This window comes from Dipteris shenzhenensis, chromosome 17, assembly GCF_047967505.1.
Source record: "Dipteris shenzhenensis isolate YYH24624 ecotype China chromosome 17, Dip_SZ_1.0, whole genome shotgun sequence".
In the NCBI taxonomy this organism is placed as follows: domain Eukaryota; kingdom Viridiplantae; phylum Streptophyta; class Polypodiopsida; order Gleicheniales; family Dipteridaceae; genus Dipteris; species Dipteris shenzhenensis.
Window position 1 is genome coordinate 10816173 of NC_141612.1, and position 19292 is coordinate 10835464.

The 19292-nt window shown below is 43.6% G+C and overlaps 1 protein-coding gene across 2 annotated transcripts in view; it reads right to left on the reverse strand.

Annotated features, from left to right (window-relative positions):
• LOC147891675 (phosphatidylinositol/phosphatidylcholine transfer protein SFH12-like) overlaps positions 1-19292 on the reverse strand; it is a 142274-nt gene that overhangs the window by 102553 nt on the left and 20429 nt on the right. For both annotated transcript variants that reach the window (XM_087387906.1, XM_087387905.1), the window contains exons 4-5: positions 1457-1534; positions 1149-1250 (exon numbers count right to left, since the gene is read on the reverse strand). In XM_087387906.1, the coding sequence (XP_087244032.1) occupies positions 1149-1250; positions 1457-1534 (180 nt within the window). The remainder of the gene's footprint in view (positions 1-1148; positions 1251-1456; positions 1535-19292) is intronic.

The window sequence follows — 19292 nt, forward strand, 5'->3', positions numbered from 1 at the left end:
TTTAGATAAGAAAATCAAGGAATCTAAGACTTTCTAAGTACCCTACACACACACACACTCACACACACATGTGCGTGGACCTAGAGCCGCCAGCTAGGTCAGTGGATTATTAGATATACAAGAGTTTCTTTTTAATGTTATCATCTTTCTGTAAGGCTCATGACTACCTATTTAGATGGTAGGTTAGAGTAGGTTAAAGGAAGATGCCTTGGGGCGAATTCCCAACTAGAGTTACCAGATGATGTATTAGTCATGGTGGGGAAACCCATGTCCCCTATAGCTTGCTTTAAGATAATCCGATGGATCTCCTCATGCATTAGATGTATTATAAGGGAATCCATAAATCCTGAAGTCATTAGACGAGATGGACTCATTCGCCTTTCAAAATTCCAGGGATATACTCTTTGATGCCAGTGTTTGAGCTCTTCAATAATAGCTTGAAGAGTGAAATATGATCCAGGGTGCTGTGATTCTGTCTGAAGGCTGGACGAACATACATAGACTCTTTGGATACTCCTAGATGTGCATCTCTAGTGCTATTCCATATACATTGGCCTTCAAGTGCCGTACCATGGTTGTCCAATAGTTACCTATGTCCATGGGGCTCCCTGATGGTACAAGGAATGGGACAGCCTTGGTGCTTGGCTTTGCCATTCTATAATTTCTTTACAGCATCTTTAAGACAAGACGTGGTGAAGAGATAGGACTATCCTTTCCCACAGGCCACCTGACAAGAACTATCAATATGCATGTGCTCTCAGCTCCAAACTTCTGCAGCACAATCTTTTTGACGTTGTCCAAAGTAGTAGTCTCATACTTAGTCCTCATGATTTTAATCGACACATGTGTTCCATCTTGGGATACCCTCCTCAAATGTCTCCTGGATGACCTCGTGGGTTGGTGCTTGTTTACCACATCCACCCATGACGATCTCTTGCTTAAGGTGGAGATCCCAGTTGTTCTCCTGTCTTCGACATCACCTAAGTGCTTCTTTCAAAATCAGCATTTGGGTGCAGCCAGAAGATTTCTTTGAAAACTAAAAACTGTGAAAAAACCTACTAACCTCTTCATAACAAAAAAGAGGGAGTTAAGCAACAAGAGAGAGCCCAAAAACTGCAAAAGGCTGTCTGCTGATATTGAAAACTCACATGAATTTTGGACACGGTTTTTGGGTCCAAAAATCCTTTGATGGAATTCCAAAGCAGCTTAAATCCAGGACCAGCATTGATGATAAACAACTGATATAAAGTCTGTTCACATTGCAACAAACATAAAAACCAAAATCTGCAATAAGATTTGTATACTTTTGCTAATGACTATGAACCAAAAAGTAATTGAATTATGTTCTCATGCAACCCCAGTTTTTTTATTACCTATATTCTTTTTCAAACATCAAGACTTGAAACACAACTAGCTTACTGCCTATTGTTATGATGATTGGCACCACACTAATCACCTCTGGGTAGTTATCAGCATCAATTTTCTGAATGCTCGAGACAAGGTCTCTTGCATGCTTGCTGAAATTCTTCATTCCCTACAAAAGAAATGAGAATTTGTCAGGTACATCATGCGGAACCAATTCTTTGAAATTCTTGATATGTGAGGTGCAAATCAAAGGTGCAACTCATGTTTCTAAATATTCTGCAGAAAGAAGTAAAAAACCCCTCCTCCCTTCTCTGCTTCTGTAAAGCATTCCTGGATTCGGTGTGTCTGCCCTTGTTGTTTCACCTCTTTTGAATTGAAAGGTAAATATTTTTGTTGGCTAAGAAATGTCACTCTTCATTTCATTCCACTCTCACTGAAAAGGAAACCTTCACCAACTAATAGACAAGCTGTTTCGACTATGGAAATGTCTGCTTTTGTTTTCTAAGTAAAATATGCCACAAAAATGGTTTCATAAATAGAAAAAACCAATTTAATGCATCTAGAAATCATTACAACTAAATAGTCTGTATTATGTTGAAAGTTAACCACCCTACGAGTAATCCACACACCTTTACAAAATTAAGAAGTAAAGATACTAAGAGCTGTGTAATTTGTACACTTCAGTGCAAAATTGTGCTTAGTATTGCATTTCCAGATGCCATGCTATCCTCATCAATGGAAAGTATCCAGTCAAAACCTTAAATCGGCCTGTAGCTTGCGCACACTGCATCGAAGAAAGGAAAGGAAAACCTGATCGCTAGAACTTTTGAATTCAGCTTCATTTCCAAACTTCATTTCCAAACATTAACAACAAATCTGCTCAACAAAATCAATGTGCCAAGCAGGATTTGGACGTCACGGTGGTCATGGTGTTCGAAGTCAATGCACTACACATAGGGGCAATAGATTAGCATACTATTTTTTGATAAGCTGGAATAGAACTTCTGTGGCTCCAGCCTATTTGGGGACAGGTATGAGCCTATTTATAGGTATGAAAGGGAAAAGGAAGAAGGAGAGGGGGGGCAGGGACACTTGAGCTAGATCAGGTCAGCAGCTGGCCGGCCATCTATTCAATGAGACCTGCCTGATTGGTCTGCTCTAGGTCGGCCTAATTCTCCCCGACTAGAAACTAGAATGATTTCCAGAAAGGTCATGATGCCTGCAAATCCAGTGGCAGTCAAGGATTCGATGCTTCAAGATGCGGAGGCCCAATCCATAATCATTGGTACAACTGCATATGCTATCCTACCGCATATTCAGTTCAAGACTACATTATGGAATTGAATGTCATGATGCTTGAGCTACAAGTGTAGGATTGATGAATAGAAAGAGAGAGAGAGCAAGGTACAAAGACTCGATAGAGTCTGCTGTCACAGGATAACGGAAAAAAAGGAGTACAAGGTACAAGTACCTAGACCTAGGACTAAGTGTCCTAGGTGTCACATAGGTCTAAATGTCCTATGTGGCCTCAAAGGCACTAACACTACAAGTGCCTATATTTATGCCTACAAGGCACATACCATGGCCTATAGGGCATCACAAGAACCACCTGGAGATGGCCTACAAACCGCCCATCATGGGATGGGCTGAAGTACTCTGGAAACGTCTCAGAATACCTCGTATTTTTTGGTCATGGTGGCACACGTTCATCCAAAAGGATATAGCCACCTATGAATGCACAAGGGATGTCAGATCATGTAACAAAGAGAATCAAGTGTAAAGCCTGTCGGAAGACTTCGAACTTGGGATGAGGAAGTGCCTTTGTAAACATATCTGCTATGTTGTCCTCTGTGGGAAGATAGGACAACTCTATGTCTCCTGCTGTCAGACCCTACTTTCATTTGCCTGAATCTCTTTCCCTGCGTTAATACAATCACGGGCGATGGCTTATCTTTATTTCCACCCAGCCTACTCTCATGGATCGCAGATCATCAAATTCCATTCATTCATTCGTTATTTTCATGCTTATCCATGAGACCCTCATTTCCCTAGATAGTTCTCCTTGCCAAATGTCATCATTTTAGCCTCTCCACTTGATGCACCTTTTTTACCCCTCTCTTGGGGCACATTAAAACCCACTTGCCCCTTGGCATTATTGCACATTTAGGTGCACCTAGCCTTAGCACTCAGAACTACCTAGTCAATGCCATTCCACCCTCACCTAGGACCTCGGCAGTTACTTCTCTTGACCATTTCAATTACCCACATTAACTATTACAAAAGTTGGTCATCTAAGAGAAAATGCCCACCGATCTATTCGAGGTCATGCTATCTCGGCTAGAGCATAACATTCCTTCCCTCTTCAAGCATCAGCGTCCTCGATGATGAAATCTGGGAACGCTCTCCGTAACTAGTATACGGATTCCCAGGTAGCTTCCGATAGAGGCTGACCATGCCATGCAACCAACACCGTGGGTATCTTTCGATTCGTATTTGCATTATTCCTCGGTCCAGGATTCTTGTTGGCTTGCGCCTTGCAATATCCTCTATCTCCTGAAACAAAACCACACCTTCGATTAGTGAGTCACCTGTATGCAAAAATTTCTTTAAGCGCGAAACATGAAAAACCGGGTGCACCTTACACCCCTGTGGCAATTCTAATTTATAGGCTACACTGCCTATTCTCTTTAGAATTAACCACGGCCCACAGTATCGAGCTGATAACTTAGCACACTCTCCTGAAGTCAACGACTTCGAGTGCGAAGGAACTCTGAGAAAAACTTTTTCTCCTTCCTTAAATACTCTTATAGACCGATTTTCATCCGCATACACCTTGGCTCTATCCATAGCCTGGCGGATATTAGCTCTCGCAAGTGCTAGCATCTCCCGCATCTGAACTACAAAGTTTGTGGCACTAGGCACTTTCTGAGGTACTCCAACTATAGTCGGATTGGCTGGTCTATAACCATAGTTCAGCTCAAACGGACTGAACCCGGTAGAGGAATGTTTCCTATCATTGTAGGCAAACTCCAACAATGGCAACCACTTGTCCCATGTATGTTGCCTCAATGACACATATGCCCTCAGCATATCCTCTAAAGTCTGGTTGACTCTCTCCGTTTGACCATCCGTCTCAGGATGATCCCCACTACTCATTCTCAACTCAGTCCTTAGTGTCTCAAATACCGCTGTCCACAAATGATCGGTAAATCTAACATCTCTGTCTGACACTATGGATCTAGGCAATCCATGCAGACGAAATATATGTCTAATAAACAAATCCGCCACTTGCGGGGCACTAACAGACTCTCTAGTCGGAATGAAGTGAGCCATCTTGGTTAGACGATCAACCACCACAAGGATAGAATTATATCCTCCTTGTGTTGCAGGTAGCCCTACAATAAAGTCCATGGAAATGCTTTCCCACTTACTTAGTGGTATTTCCAAGGGCTGTAAAAGTCCGGGTGGCTTCACCCGTTCGGCTTTCCTTACCTGACACGAGAAACACCGTGTCACATATTCATGAATACGCTTTTTCATCTTTGGCCAAAAGAAATCTCGCTTCACGAAATCATATGTCTTCTCGACTCCTGGATGTCCCGCACATGGGCTATCATGGCACTGTCGAATGACTCTCTGCCTGAGATCATTCTGACCAGGTACTACAACCTTGCCATTTCTAACTAGCATACCATCCCTTATAGTATATCTTGCATAAGTTTGGCCTTTTCTGGATGCCAGGTCATCCTTTTCACTTTCCCCGGGTTTTAACACATGAGCCTTAGGCCATAAGCTCTGGACAAACTCGTCCACTTTTTGAGTTTCTCTTATCTCGGTCATTAGAGCACTCTCTAATACCGTGAAACTCTGGTTGTGCATAATGCGAGACAACGCATCAGCAACCTTATTGTCTTTTCCTCTTCGGTACCGAATCGTTAGATTAAACTCCTGCATGAGCTCTGCCCACCTAGCTTGGCGGCCCCTCAAGTCAGGCTGTTTACAAAAATGTTTCAGAGTATCATGATCCACATCCACATAAAACTCTGAACCATACAAATAATGCCTCCATGTTTTTAAAGCATGGATAACAGCATACAACTCCAATTCATGAGTTGGCCAATTCCTTTGAGAGGGAGAAAGCTTCTTGCTTTCAAAGGCTACTGGCCTTCCCTCTTGAAGGAGAACTGCTCCTACCACAATGCCACTTGCATCGGTTTCTAGGAACAATGGTTTCTGCGGATCAACTATTTTTAACACCGGTCCTGAGACCACAGCTTGTTTTATGGTGTTAAAACTTTCTTGTTGATCCTGCCCCCAAATAAAAGGTACTTTATCTGAGGTAAGATCAGTCAATGGCGTTACTATTCCGGAATATCCTTTGATATGCCTTCTATAAAACTGGACAAATCCCAAGAATGATCGCAACGCGGTCAGACTCTGAGGGATTGGCCAAGTTAGTATCGCAGCCACTTTCTTCGGATCCATTTCTACCCCCTGTGGAGTAATTATGAACCCTAAATATTCAAGCCTAACCATACACAGTATAGTTTTCTTCTTATTCACATAAAGACTGGCTTTCCTCAAAGTACTGAACACTATCCTTAAGTGTTCACGATGCTCAGTAACACGAACTTTCCGATATACGGACGTAGTAAATCGTTCATAAGCATGACGAAGGTTGCTGGAGCATTGGTAAGTCCAAAGGGCATTACCAAAAACTCATAATGACCAAACCTGCTTCTGAAAGCGGTTTTATGCACATCCTCGGCTCTAATCCGGATTTGATGGCAGCCGCACTTAAGATCTATCTTGCTGAAAATCACGGCTCCATGTAATGCATCTAGCAAATCATCAATCCGAGCCATCGGATACCTGTGCTTAACAGTGATATTATTCAATGCTCTGTAATCTATACAGAGGCAAAACGTATCATCCTTTTTCTTCTTTAATATCACTGGCGAAGCAAAAGGTAAGAAACTTGGTTGAATCTGCCCCAACTTGAGGTATTCTTCCAGTTGTCTACGCACCTCCGCCTCCTCAGCAAAACTCATTCTATAGGGAGGTCTATTTACAGGTTCTGCCCCCGGGATCAGTTCAATCTTATGCTGAACTTTCCGCTCTGGAGGTAACCCATAAGGTAGTTCATCCCTAAAACATTCAGAGAACTCCTCTGTTATAAGATTAGCCAGCTTGGCCATCTCACCACTTTGCGTAACATCAGTACTAGCCGAAGAATCATCCACCAGCTCTACCGATACTGTGCAAAGGAATAAAAACTCTACTTGAGCCTTTCTGATTTCCATCACGGAAACCAATGGTCCCTGAGGTATATCTTTTTCACCTCGCAAGACATAAAGCACATCATTCATCTTGAATTGATATACGTGCTTTTTTCAATCAATGGCTGGATTCTTCCTAGAATGCCACGCCATACCCAGGGCTATGTCTGCATGAGCAAGCTTGGTCATTTCAAAATCAAGCTTCTCAGCATAGTCCTGAATCCGAAGCTCTAACTGGGTAACCCTTTGGTCCCATACTTCAGTTGAACTTCCATCTACCATCCTGACTATATACGCATAGTCAGATGGACTTGTCTTTAATTTCAGCCTCTTCACGAGCTTGGAGTTAATCACATTGTGAGTCGACGCCAAGTCAAACAACACAATGACATCATGACTGGCCACTTGCCCTTTCATTTTAATTAACTCCGTATCATTAAAGGCCGTATACCCCATTGCTGCGGGCTTAGATAGGATGTTATCAGGTGCACTCGTCACTAACTTAGCAACAGATACACATAATAAACAAGGTACTAACTTCTGAGAAGGTCCCGCCAATTGCATCTGCATATGTTCCGCATTGGGACTCTCCTGCATTTCTACGTCGCATTCAGATATTATCATATTAACCGTGCGACGGTCTTTATTCAGTGGACAATCCTTCCACTGATGTCGCTGAAGGCAGCCGAAGCACAATCCTTCTTTTCTAGCTTTCTCTTTTTGTTCAGGGGTCAACGAGGACTTTGACCAAGCCCGGGCTGCCATTGGAGTTATTTTCCTTTTGACCCCAACGGTGGTACTTGGTTTTACTGGTCCCTCAACCGGCTTCACCTGCTTGGTTTGGCCACTTGGCTGGGAGACACTTGTCTTTGAAACCCATTTCCTCGGAAATCCCCCTTTTTTCGGGTACTCATACTGAGTCCCTGCCTGCACAAATCCACCAGATCTGCCCCTGGCATCCTCATAGTTCAGGGCTACTGCTATAGATTCATCTAATGTAGTCACATATTTAGCCCGAACTTCCATTTTGATTTTGTAGTTCAGTCCATAGATATAGTCTTTTAACTGAACCGACATAGGGAGAGGGTTTGTTATTTTCATGACACATTCCCTGAATTTGTCAGTGTACTCTGCCACTGACAGACTCCTCTGACGAAGATTTCTATAAGCATCCCAAGCTCGGGATTCTTCATCAGGTGGAAGAAAGTGTTTCTTGAATTCAGCTTTAAACCCTTCCCAGGTGGTTGGAGCAACTTGATCCTTCTGTTGCTTTATCCACCATCTGTCCGCTGCCTCAATAAACAGGTGTGTGGCCTCGCGGATTTTCTTTAGATCGGATCTAATTTCACAAATAGCGAAGGCTTCTTCCCACTTATGTAACCAAACCTCGATCACATCAGAGCTGCGCTCGGTCATCCGACCAGCGTACTTCTCCGGTCTATAATTAGCGATATTGGGCACTTTGACCCTTGCGCGCTCTAATGAATGTATACTGGGCTCTGGCTCTGCTGGAGCTTTGCCCTTATCAGTTCTAGACGGTCTAGCCGACAAGGCTTGCACCATCTCCCTGATCTCATTTTGACCAACATTCACTTGAAGCTGCTTGTTCATAATCTACTGTAAAGCATCTTCTAATATCGAAATCCTACCAATCAACGTAGGCGCTGCATGATGTGACATCTGTTGTGTAGACTGCACTCTAGACTCACTAGGATTCACCCTAGAATTCTGCCCTTCTGCCTCCATAGTTTCACAATGGAAGATGGGGTTTTTTTTTTTTTTTCAGTCTTTATAATTTTTCTTTCTTCTTTTTTCACGGGAAAACTCCAAAAGTACAGCACTTCCAAACCCCTTTTTGTACAAGAACCACTACTGCAAACTGAAAACCTGAAATATATGTATATATAAGAGAAAAGATGATCCCTGGTTGTCTTCGAAGGATGTTCGCAACAATCCCGGCTGCTCAGCTTTAATCGATCACAACTTACTCAACTTTTGTGCTAACGGGCCTCTTAGACGCAGCTAGGCTCCAACAACGAGCTCCAACCAACAACAGCGTGGTGGTTCGACGGAGAAGGGAGGCACGTGAAAATCTTGTTAGCGCATGGTAGTTGTACGTGGGCTCGCAATCATTCGACGGATCACGCCATCTCTGCGCTCCACCTACCACAATCCGCTGCCTTACGTGACCCTGAAATCCCGCCACGAAACAAAAGCTCCGTCTGGTCTTCTTCCCCGTCGACCGTCGAACCAACTGCGCTGTCCCAAGTTCAGCCGTCCCTTAATTTAGATCCTTCATAGGCCACGGTAGCCAACCTGCGCTGCGTCCCCTGCGCTCAAGCCCCGCTTGGGAAAACATCGTCAACCTTGACGACCTCCATCGCAGTAGTCCAGTGCCCACGTTTCATAGGCCACTTGCGCATCAGCGCGCTACGGGACCCCCACTGGGCTTTTACATCGATAGTCGAGAACGCCATCGATCAAGCGTCGCCAGCATCTCCGTGACCACCTCGTTTCGTCACAAAGTCTAGTCACGTTCACCCTTCTCTGGTCCTTTACCTCTCCACAAGGCTCTGATACCAACTGTCAGACCCTACTTTCATTTGCCTGAATCTCTTTCCCTGCGTTAATACAATCACGGGCGATGGCTTATCTTTATTTCCACCCAGCCTACTCTCATGGATCGCAGATCATCAGATTCCATTCATTCATTCGTTATTTTCATGCTTATCCATGAGACCCTCATTTCCCTAGATAGTTCTCCTTGCCAAATGTCATCATTTTAGCCTCTCCACTTGATGCACCTTTTTTACCCCTCTCTTGGGGCACATTAAAACCCACTTGCCCCTTGGCATTATTGCACATTTAGGTGCACCTAGGCCTTAGCACTCAGAACTACCTAGTCAATGCCATTCCACCCTCACCTAGGACCTTGGCAGTTACTTCTCTTGACCATTTCAATTACGCACATTAACTATTACAAAAGTTGGTCATCTAAGAGAAAATGCCCACCGATCTATTCGAGGTCATGCTATCTCGGCTAGAGCATAACACTCCTGCTGACAACCGCTCCCGAACATAATGATAGTGAACTTCAATATGCTTGGTACACGCACGAAACACTGGTTTGCGCACAATGGCCAAAGCACTCTCGCTGTCAATGTAGACCATAGTGGAGGATGTCTGGCGTATACCAAGATCTGTAAGTAACTGTTGAAGCCAAACACACTCTACTGTAGCAGTGAAAGCTGCCCTGTACTCAGTCTCACAGCTAGATGTGGCAACTGTTGGTTGCTTCTTGCTAAGCCAAGAGATACATGAATTGCCAAGCAAAAAACAATTGCCGGTATGTGACCCTCTGGCGTCGGAACATCCTACCTAGTCACTATCCGTGTAAGCATGCATGGTAAGTGAGCCCTGTCACCATAGAAGAGGGCTAAATCTTGAGTGTCTCTAAGATATCTGAAGACTCTCTTCACTGCCTGCCAATGCTGTGAACTGGGCATGTGCATGAATTTGCTGAGCTGAGATACTGCATACTGTAAGTCAGGTCTGGTGTGACATAAATAAATAAGGCATCCAACAACCTGCTGATAAAGAGTGATATCACATGGTGGGCTCCCATCATGAGCTGAGAATTTGAAGCCAGGGTCCACTGGAGTAGAGATTGGCTTGCAATCCTCGAACTGAAAACGATCAAGGAGCTATCCAATATACTTGGACTGAGACATCATGATACCCCCCTCAACATGAGCAAACTGAATGCCCAAATAATAGTGGAGCTGTCCCATGTCTGACATTTCAAAAACCTGCTGCAAATCAGCCTTGAAAGCTGCAATTTGCTGAGTATCTGGGCCCGTGATGAGCATATCATCCACATATAAAATCAGCACTAAAAAATCACGTACACTCCCGCGGACATAAAGAGTGGGTTCTGTGGGGCTATTCTGAAAACCAAGGGATAGTAAGTGTGCATGAATTTTGGCATACCATGCCCTGGGTGCCTGCTTCAAATCATAAAGGGCTTTTCTAAGCCGGCATACCTTATTTTCAGAATCAACAACCTCAAAGCCAGGAGGTTGTGTGACATATACTTCTTCCTGCAAATCCCCATGAACAAAAGCAGTCTTGATGTCAAGTTGGTGCACTTGCCAATGATGATGGGCTGCAATGGCAATGACACATCTAATGGTAGTAATCCTGGATGTGGGAGCAAATGTCTCCTCAAAGTCAATGCCTTATTGTTGGGCATACCCTTTTGCACAAGACGGGCTTTGTATCGATCTATGCTGCCATCAGATTTCCTTTTTAATTTGTAGACCCACCGGGTTCCAATGGCATGCTTGCCGGGAGGGAGATCTACTAATTCCCATGTGTCATTTTTAGCAATGGAATGTAACTCAGGTCTCATTGCATCCATCCACTCTTTGCTGTCAAAAGCATCTTTATGGCACAAGGGCTCTTCATTGCATGCTGTAGCAAGGAGTGCAAACTCAAGAAAGTGACCATGCATCTGTCTATTCCCTGATCTTGTCCGGGCAGCAAAACGCTGATCTTCTTTGCTGTCCCTCAATGTATCAAGAAGCCATCTGGGAACTTGCCTTTGCTGTCTATTGACAGCTCTTTCTTCAATGACTGCATCATGAATAGTGGGATCATTTTAAGCCGGAAGAGAAACCTGCAAATCAGCATGAGGTAGTGGCTGATTATTGCTTGGTGGAGGGCCTGCAGGAGGCTCATGTTGCTGGTCAAAGTCTTCTTCTGAGGAAGGCAAAGGTAACCAAGATTCAAAGGCATCAAACATGTCAACATCTGGCTTAGCTTTGCAGTCCACAAGAGGAGAAGCTGAATGTTCAGCAAAGATTACATCTCTACTCACAATAATCTTCCCAGTATTTGGTTGATACAACTGATACCCTCTACTCTCCTAGCTGTAACCAATAAATATGCATTTGATTGCCATGTCATCAAGCTTATGTCTCAGCTGAGATGGTACATGAACATATGCAAGAGACCCAAAAACTCTCATGTGTGAAAGTGAAGGCTTCCTGCCTTTCCATGCTTCATAAGGTGTAACAGTCTGCAATGCCCGTGTAGGTGATCTATTCAGCACATAGTTAGCACACATCACTGCATCAAACCAAAATTTATTGGGCAAAGACTTGGCCTTAAGCATGCATCTGGGCATCTCCATTGTGGACCTTTCTTTCCTTTCACAAGGTGGATTCTGCTGAGGAGTGTAAGGAGTAGTACATGAGTGAATAATGCCCCGTGAAGACAGAAATGCATCAAACTCCTTTGACATATACTCTCCCCCCCTATCTGTGTTGAGGGTCACAAGCTTGCATCCTGATTCATTTCAACCATATTCAGCCACCTCTAAAAGCATGAGAAAACTTCAGATTTGGCTTTTAAAGGATATACCCAGCAATATCTTGTGAAATCTTCAATGAGAGTCATGAAATATTTGTACCCCCCAATGGCATTTGTCCTCATTGGGCCACAGACATCACTGTGCACTATCTATAATGTCCTTTGTGAGAGTTTTGGACAATTCTTTGGAAACGGAAACTGATGCATCTTACCCAAAAGACAACCCTCACACACATGTTTTGAAACTGTGTGAGATTGAGATACATCATTTGCCATCTGCTGTGAATGTAGCGTTGCAAGAGCTCTATGATTGAGATGACCCATTCTCTCATGCCAAAGATGAGTTTCAGCAAGCTGTGAATCTGAAATAGCCAATGCTTCAATAGAAAGTGCAGTTGAGTGATGACCAAGGTGATAAAGCCCTTTTTGCAAAGTGCTAGTGAGAACTATGGCATTGTCATCACGAAGATTATAAACTAGGCGTCTGTAGCCATCAAAAATAACTCTGAAACCTGAAGTGGAAATTGCTGAAATTGAAATCAAGTTGACTTCAATTGCAGGCACAAAAAGAACATTTGTCAGAGAGACAGGATGGCTTGAAATGGATGTGAGCTGCACATCTCCAATTCCTTTTACAACATATGAAGCATTATTAGCACATGTGATAGTCCCCCCTCGAGGTGCATCAGCTAAAGAATGAAGCAACTGTCTGCAAGATGTGACATGCTTGGAAGCACCACTATCAAAGTACCAGGACTGAGCATCATTAGCAGTAAAGAATGCATCAGCTTTGGAGGGATCAAATGAGCAATGGACAGCCCATGCCCAATCATCATGGAGAGCATGTGCATGTGAAGCATCTGCTGGCTCATGGGATTCAATAGCATGTGAGGCATTAACTGTCAATCTTGCTTTCTTTTTCTCTGAAGCAATGCACTTCCTGCATTCTGAAATGTCATGTCCAGGCTTGCGACAATAGTTGTGTCTTTTGTTCTTTGACTTATCTGCTGTATTTTTAGATGCATGGGAGGAAATTGCAGCTGCTATGCGCATATTTTGGCTTGCCCATAGGCTTGGAAGCCTTGCCTCTTTCTGTCTGCTGTGAAGCAAATGCATGATCAGGAATAATGGCTTGTCTATTAGCTCTACTTTGCTCTTCCTACAAAAGCAAAGTAACTAGCTGATCAAAAGAATAATGGTCTGGATTACCCATGGCCACTAATCGAAAGGTTGTAGCAAACCCTTGATATGTATCTGGCAGTCCATTCAATGTGGTACTGACAAGCTGTGAATTTGGCACCACCTCATTATTGTTGGCAAGTTGTTCCATGAGGTCCTTGACCTTTGTCAGGTATGCATCCATAAAGTCACCTTCATTCATGCTGACTTCCTGTAATTGCCTTCTCAAATATGCAACACGTGCCTCATTGTGAATCTGATAGAGAGAAGCCAATTTATCCCAAGCATCCTTTGCTGTCCTGCAAGACCGGATGTGTGGAATAATGATTCTCTTGCATGATAAAGCAATACATGAATATGCATTTGCATCTCTTGCATCCCATCTTGACTGTTCCTGAGTTGGAAGAGCAGCAGCAGGAGTGCCAGAAGATGAGGCATCAGGAGGAGTACCCCCTGCAGAGGGACCAACAGTAGAGGCAACCACGGTAGCATTGGCTAGCCTCAGATCAACCCCAGAAACAATATTCCACAAATGCTTTGCAACAAGAATATGTTTCATGAGATAAGACCACATCGGATAGTTGGTGCCATCCAACTTATCATCTTCACGAAGAACACCAAATAGATCTTGATTGTTCCCAGCCACAGCAAATGTGATACCCTGAAAGAGACCTAAAAACCCAAAGGCCTCAAGGCTATCACTGCAAAGAGCTGGCTGTCCAAAAATGACAGCAAATATCTGCAAATTTCCAACCCAAATCAAAGGGCAAATGCAGATCTGACCCAAATGTGACCATGGCAGGTAATGTTCACTGCAAAAACAGCAAATCTGGCAAAAGCCCCAAATTTAATGAGGGCAAATAGGCCAAAAAGAGGGCAAATGCAGAAAAGCCCCAAAATTCGCTGAAATTTTTGCAAATGTGACCCAATGTATGATAATCTGACTCAATGTCCTGCAAAAGTGACTCAATGTCCTGCAATCTGACCCAATGTACTGCAAACAAACAAGAGATTGCAGACCAAAGCCCAAATCTCTAGTGTTCTTGCAAGAAGTTGCAACTAGAAGAGATGAAAGGTACTGAAAGCCCCAAAATTCTGCAAATGTCCTGCAAAAACCCCAACGCAAGTTCACAGCCAACGCCTAAACAAGTACGAAACCTGATGATAGCTTTGCACGTGTAAAACTGTACAAAACTCTCGAAAAAAGTACGATATGTACGGAATGCTGCTATGTACGGTCAGTACAAGTGTCCAATGTACAGTGTACGTACAACGTACGGAAGCTGTATGGAGCAATTGTACGCATGTACAAACGTAGTACGGTATGCAATACAGAGCAGTTACGTCTGATGTACGGAAGCAGGTACAGGGCAAGTATGAAGCATAGCTTACGGTGTACGGTAAGTGTACGATAGCAGTACGGATGCAAGTACATGGAAAGTATGATGTATATATGCAAGTACAATGTACGACGCAAATACAACACACGTACATACAGAAGCAAGTACAACGTACGAAACGCAAGTACAAAGTACGACAGCGTAGGTACGAAATACAATACTGAGCAGTACGACGGTGCAGGTACAATGAGTGACCTGAAGCAGGCTGTGCATACGGGCGTCCGTACAGTCGTACGGACTGTACGGATGAAGGAGCAGGCAGGCTAACAGGAGCTGGTGTGAGTCCAGGAGCAAGAAGCAAGTATTAACGTGGCTCTGATACCACTATAGGATCGATGAGTAGAAAGAGAGAGAGAGAGAGCAAGGTGCAAAGAGTCGATAGAGTCTGCCATCATGTCAACTAGGATAATGAAAAAAGGAGTACAAGGTACAAGTACCTAGACCTAGGACTAAGTGTCCTAGGTGTCACATAGGTCTATGTGGCCTGAAAGGCACTAACACTACAAGTGCCTATATTTATGCCTACAAGGCACATACCATGGCCTATAGGGAATCACTAGAACCACTAGGAGATGGCCTACAACAAGGAGTTCATAACCACCATGACTGCAAGACAGCGCACGAAACTTGTAGCCTTTGAGGAGCTTGTATCACTACTTCTGCAGGAGGAAGCTTAGGAAAAGACATACAGAGGATCCAGAGATAAGGCCTTCCTTGCTGAAAGGAAGGCAACAGCGATCCTGCTAAGGCTAAGTCCCAAGTGACAAGGATTCAAAACTGGATAGGTGCACAGATGCGGATACGAAAAAGAAGAAGAGATGCTTCTATTGCACCAAGCCTTCACAAAGAGCAACTGAGAAAAGAAGGCGGACCAGAAGAAGAAAGATGACAAATCTAGGTAAGAGACTGCCAACCTCACCACAGAGGAGCTCTTCATGGTCGTGGTCATGAAGAGATGCTAGCACACAATGTGAAAAATGAAGGAGATGATTGGTATGCCGATAGAGGGTAGCCAAAACACAGAATAGTTCAAGAATATAGCCAGTGTAAATTCTGGATCATTTGTCATATTGGGTGATAGCGGTAAGTGCTCAATGGAGTATACGATTCACATTGAGAATTGATATAGACAAGTCCAAAGACATGGACGGGATAACTATAAAAAATACAAGGATGAGGATGTAAGACTATGACATAAGAGCTTTCAGTACAGTGGATACTCTACTCTAGAGAAGATACACAAGGCAAGTATGGTGGATGGACTTTCACAACTCAAAACCAAACAAAACGTCTACAGAGTTTGCATGGAAGGCAAGCAATACCACCATTCCCAATAGAGCCCGCAAATATGGACACCAAGCCACCAAAGTTGCTTCAAACATCTCTATACCCATGCCTACGAGATCACTTTCTAGGTCTGAATACTTCCTTACGTTCATAGATGATTGATGGTGGGATAGCCATGTTTCAAGATTATGTTAAGATCTTGATGTTCCAGCGGGAACGGCAGAGAAATATTATAATCCTCTTCAACAGTTCCTTGATTGAGATCAAGGGTTCTAAGTGGATGTGTCCTTGGCAAGTAACTAAAGTGACCCTCAATTTGGGTCCCATATCTTGTGCCATGCGCAATCGGGTTTCCTTGTTAGAAAAGAGAGTGTGAGAGCAAGAGAGAGCTGAACGTAGTGCTTGCAATAGAAGAAGTAATACAAGAAGTGAGATAGGTTTTGTCTAAGTGACAAAACCTTATCCTTCACTAACCGTAGTTAGTGAACTAATTGTGGTTAGGGGAAAAAACCTCTAAATGAGGAAAAAAGTGCCCCTAACCTACTTATTACATTACATTGGTCACTATAAGTTCAGGGCACTGCGAAATGCGGAAGTGCTTTGTTGAAGATGTCTGCAACATTGTCATGTGTTGACACATAGATCATACTGATCTCTCCTGCATGCAACTTCTCTCTGACATAGTGATAGTGAACCTCAATGTGCTTTGTGCGAGCATGAAACACAGGATTCTCTGCCACTGCTATAGCACTCTGACTATCAGTGAGAATCAGAGAAGAACCCTCCAATGAAAGATGAAGATCAGCAAATAAACGACGCAGCCAAACACATTCCACTCTCGCTGTGAAAGCTGCCCTGTACTCAGCTTCACATGAGGAGGTAGCCATTGTAGATTGTTTCTTACTCAACCAAGAAATGCAAGCATGTCCTAGAAAGAAACAATTCCCACTGGTGAACTGCCTAGTATCATAGTCTCCAACCCAATCTGAGTCACTGTAAGCCTACATCTGCAAGTCACCCCCCTTGGAAAACATCAAGCCAAAAGACTTTGCACCTTGCAAGTAACGAAAGATGCATTTTACAGCCTGCCAATGGATAATCTTTGGGCTGTGCATATACCTGCTCACCTGAGAAACTGAAAACGGAATATCAGGTCGTGTATTGCAGAGATAAATGAGGCATCCAACAGCCTGACTATAGAGTGTGACATCAATTGATTCACCCGCATCATGCATTGTAAGCTTCAGCCCCGACTCCATGGGAGTGGACATAGGCTTGCAATCATGCATATTGAATCTATCCAAGAGCTTTTGAACATACTTGGACTGAGACATAACAATGCCACGTTTCTCTTGAATAAACTGGATCCCCAAAAAGAATTGTAACAAGCCAAAGTCTGACATATCAAATGTAGCTTTCAATTGGGTCTTAAAAGCTGCAATTACTTCCTCATTTGATCCGGTGAGTAGCATGTCATCTACATAAACAATGATGACCAGAATATCCCCCCCATCCTTCTTTATGGGTGCTCTCAGTTGGACTATTCTGTTGGACTATTGTGCAGCCCCTTGCTGGTCAGAAAGGCATCAATTTTGGCATACCATGCACGTGGGGCTTGTTTCAGCCCATACAAAGCTTTATTCAGCTTGCATACCTGAAGTGCATTTCCTTCATAAGCTGATTCAACTGAATGAGCTCCCCCCATGTGCCTTACTGCACTACGAGTTCTGCCAGGCAATGGAGCTTCAAGCCTACTCTCCCTGAGAGTCTGAAGCGACCAATGCGGGACTGTTTTGGCTGCGTTTATCTCTTGAATTTCTTGCCTGACAACTTTATCCACACCCTGAGGTTGTACCAATTCAGTTGGGGGCTGAAGTTGTACTTGTGGAGCTGGCGGAGGTTGCTGTAAATTCTGAGTTTCAGCAGGGGAACCAAATGCTATAAGAAGCATCCCCTCAAACACATCATCTGAAGAGGCCAGAATATGAAATTCAGCATTTGTATGTGCAGAATTTTCAGAGAATATGACATCTCTACTAACAAAAATCTTGCGTGTAGCAGGATTGTAGAGACGATAGCCTTTGCTTTGTGAACTATATCCTACAAAAATGCATTTTAGTGCCTTATCTGACAACTTGTGTCTGAACTCCACAGGCACATGGGCATATGCAACACAACCAAAAACTCTAAAGTGGTCCTCTGAAGGCTTTCTCCCATGCCATGCCTCATAGGGAGTGATTGTCTTCAAAGCCTTTGTAGGAGCCCGATTTAAAATATAGTTGGCACACATGAGGCATTCCAGCCAAAACCTGTGAGGCAACTTCTTACTTGTGAGCATGCATCTATCCATTCCATGGCAGTGCGATTCTTCCGCTCAGCTTTGCCATTCTGTTGAGGTATAAGCCTCACTGTAAGCTGATGCATAATGCCTTTTTCTTTCAGAAATGTCTCAAATTCATGAGACATATACTCCCCCCCTCGATCTGTTCGAAGTGTCTGCACCTTGAGTCCTGTCTCATTTTCAACCATAGCCACAAAGTGTTTGAAATGCATAAACACTTCTGATTTTGCCTTGAGACCATAGACCCAAGTGTAGTTGGTAAAGTCATCTATGAATGTAACAAAATAGAGATAACCCCCAAAAGCAGGTGTCCTCATGGGACCGCAGACATCACTGTGAATAAGCTGCGATTTTCTTGTAGCTTTCACTGCACCATCCTTTTTGAAGGGAAGCCTATGCATTTTGCCAAGAATGCAATCTTCACATGCATGAGGAGGAGGGGACTCTAAAGAAGGTAATGCATCAACCATATCATGCCTCTGAAGTGTCATTAAGCTGCCATAGCTCATGTGCCCATACCTAGCATGCCATAACTCCGCATTCTGCATCGCAGCAGTGGGAGTGCTAACTGATAAAGCAAAATGGGATCTTTTTTCATATAGATCAAGCTGAAAAAACCCCTGATACAAAGTGCCAGACAACCTCAAAGCATATTCATTTTCTTTGTCTTTGACTGCACACTTGTCATCATCAAAAACAACCTGAAATCCTCCTCTATTGAGTGAGGACACTGAAAGCAAATTCTTCTTTATACCTGGCACATAAAGTACATTTGAAATTCTGAAATATGTGCCATCAGTGGATGTGAGAATAATGTCTCCCACTCCACAAAAGGAAACCATGCAAACAGAATTTTCACGGGGTACATCTTTCATATGAGATCATAAAACTACAGCATAAGGTGGCTGCCAAAAAAAAGGCATCCAAACTAATTGGGGGAGCTTCTTGTGACTAGGTCCTCCTTGCGCTCCATGATAGGAGCACTCACTAGTCTTCACCGTGCTCTCATGAGCACTCAAACTATCTATCCTGTGGGAGAAAGAAGGTCAAAATAAAGGATTGGAAACC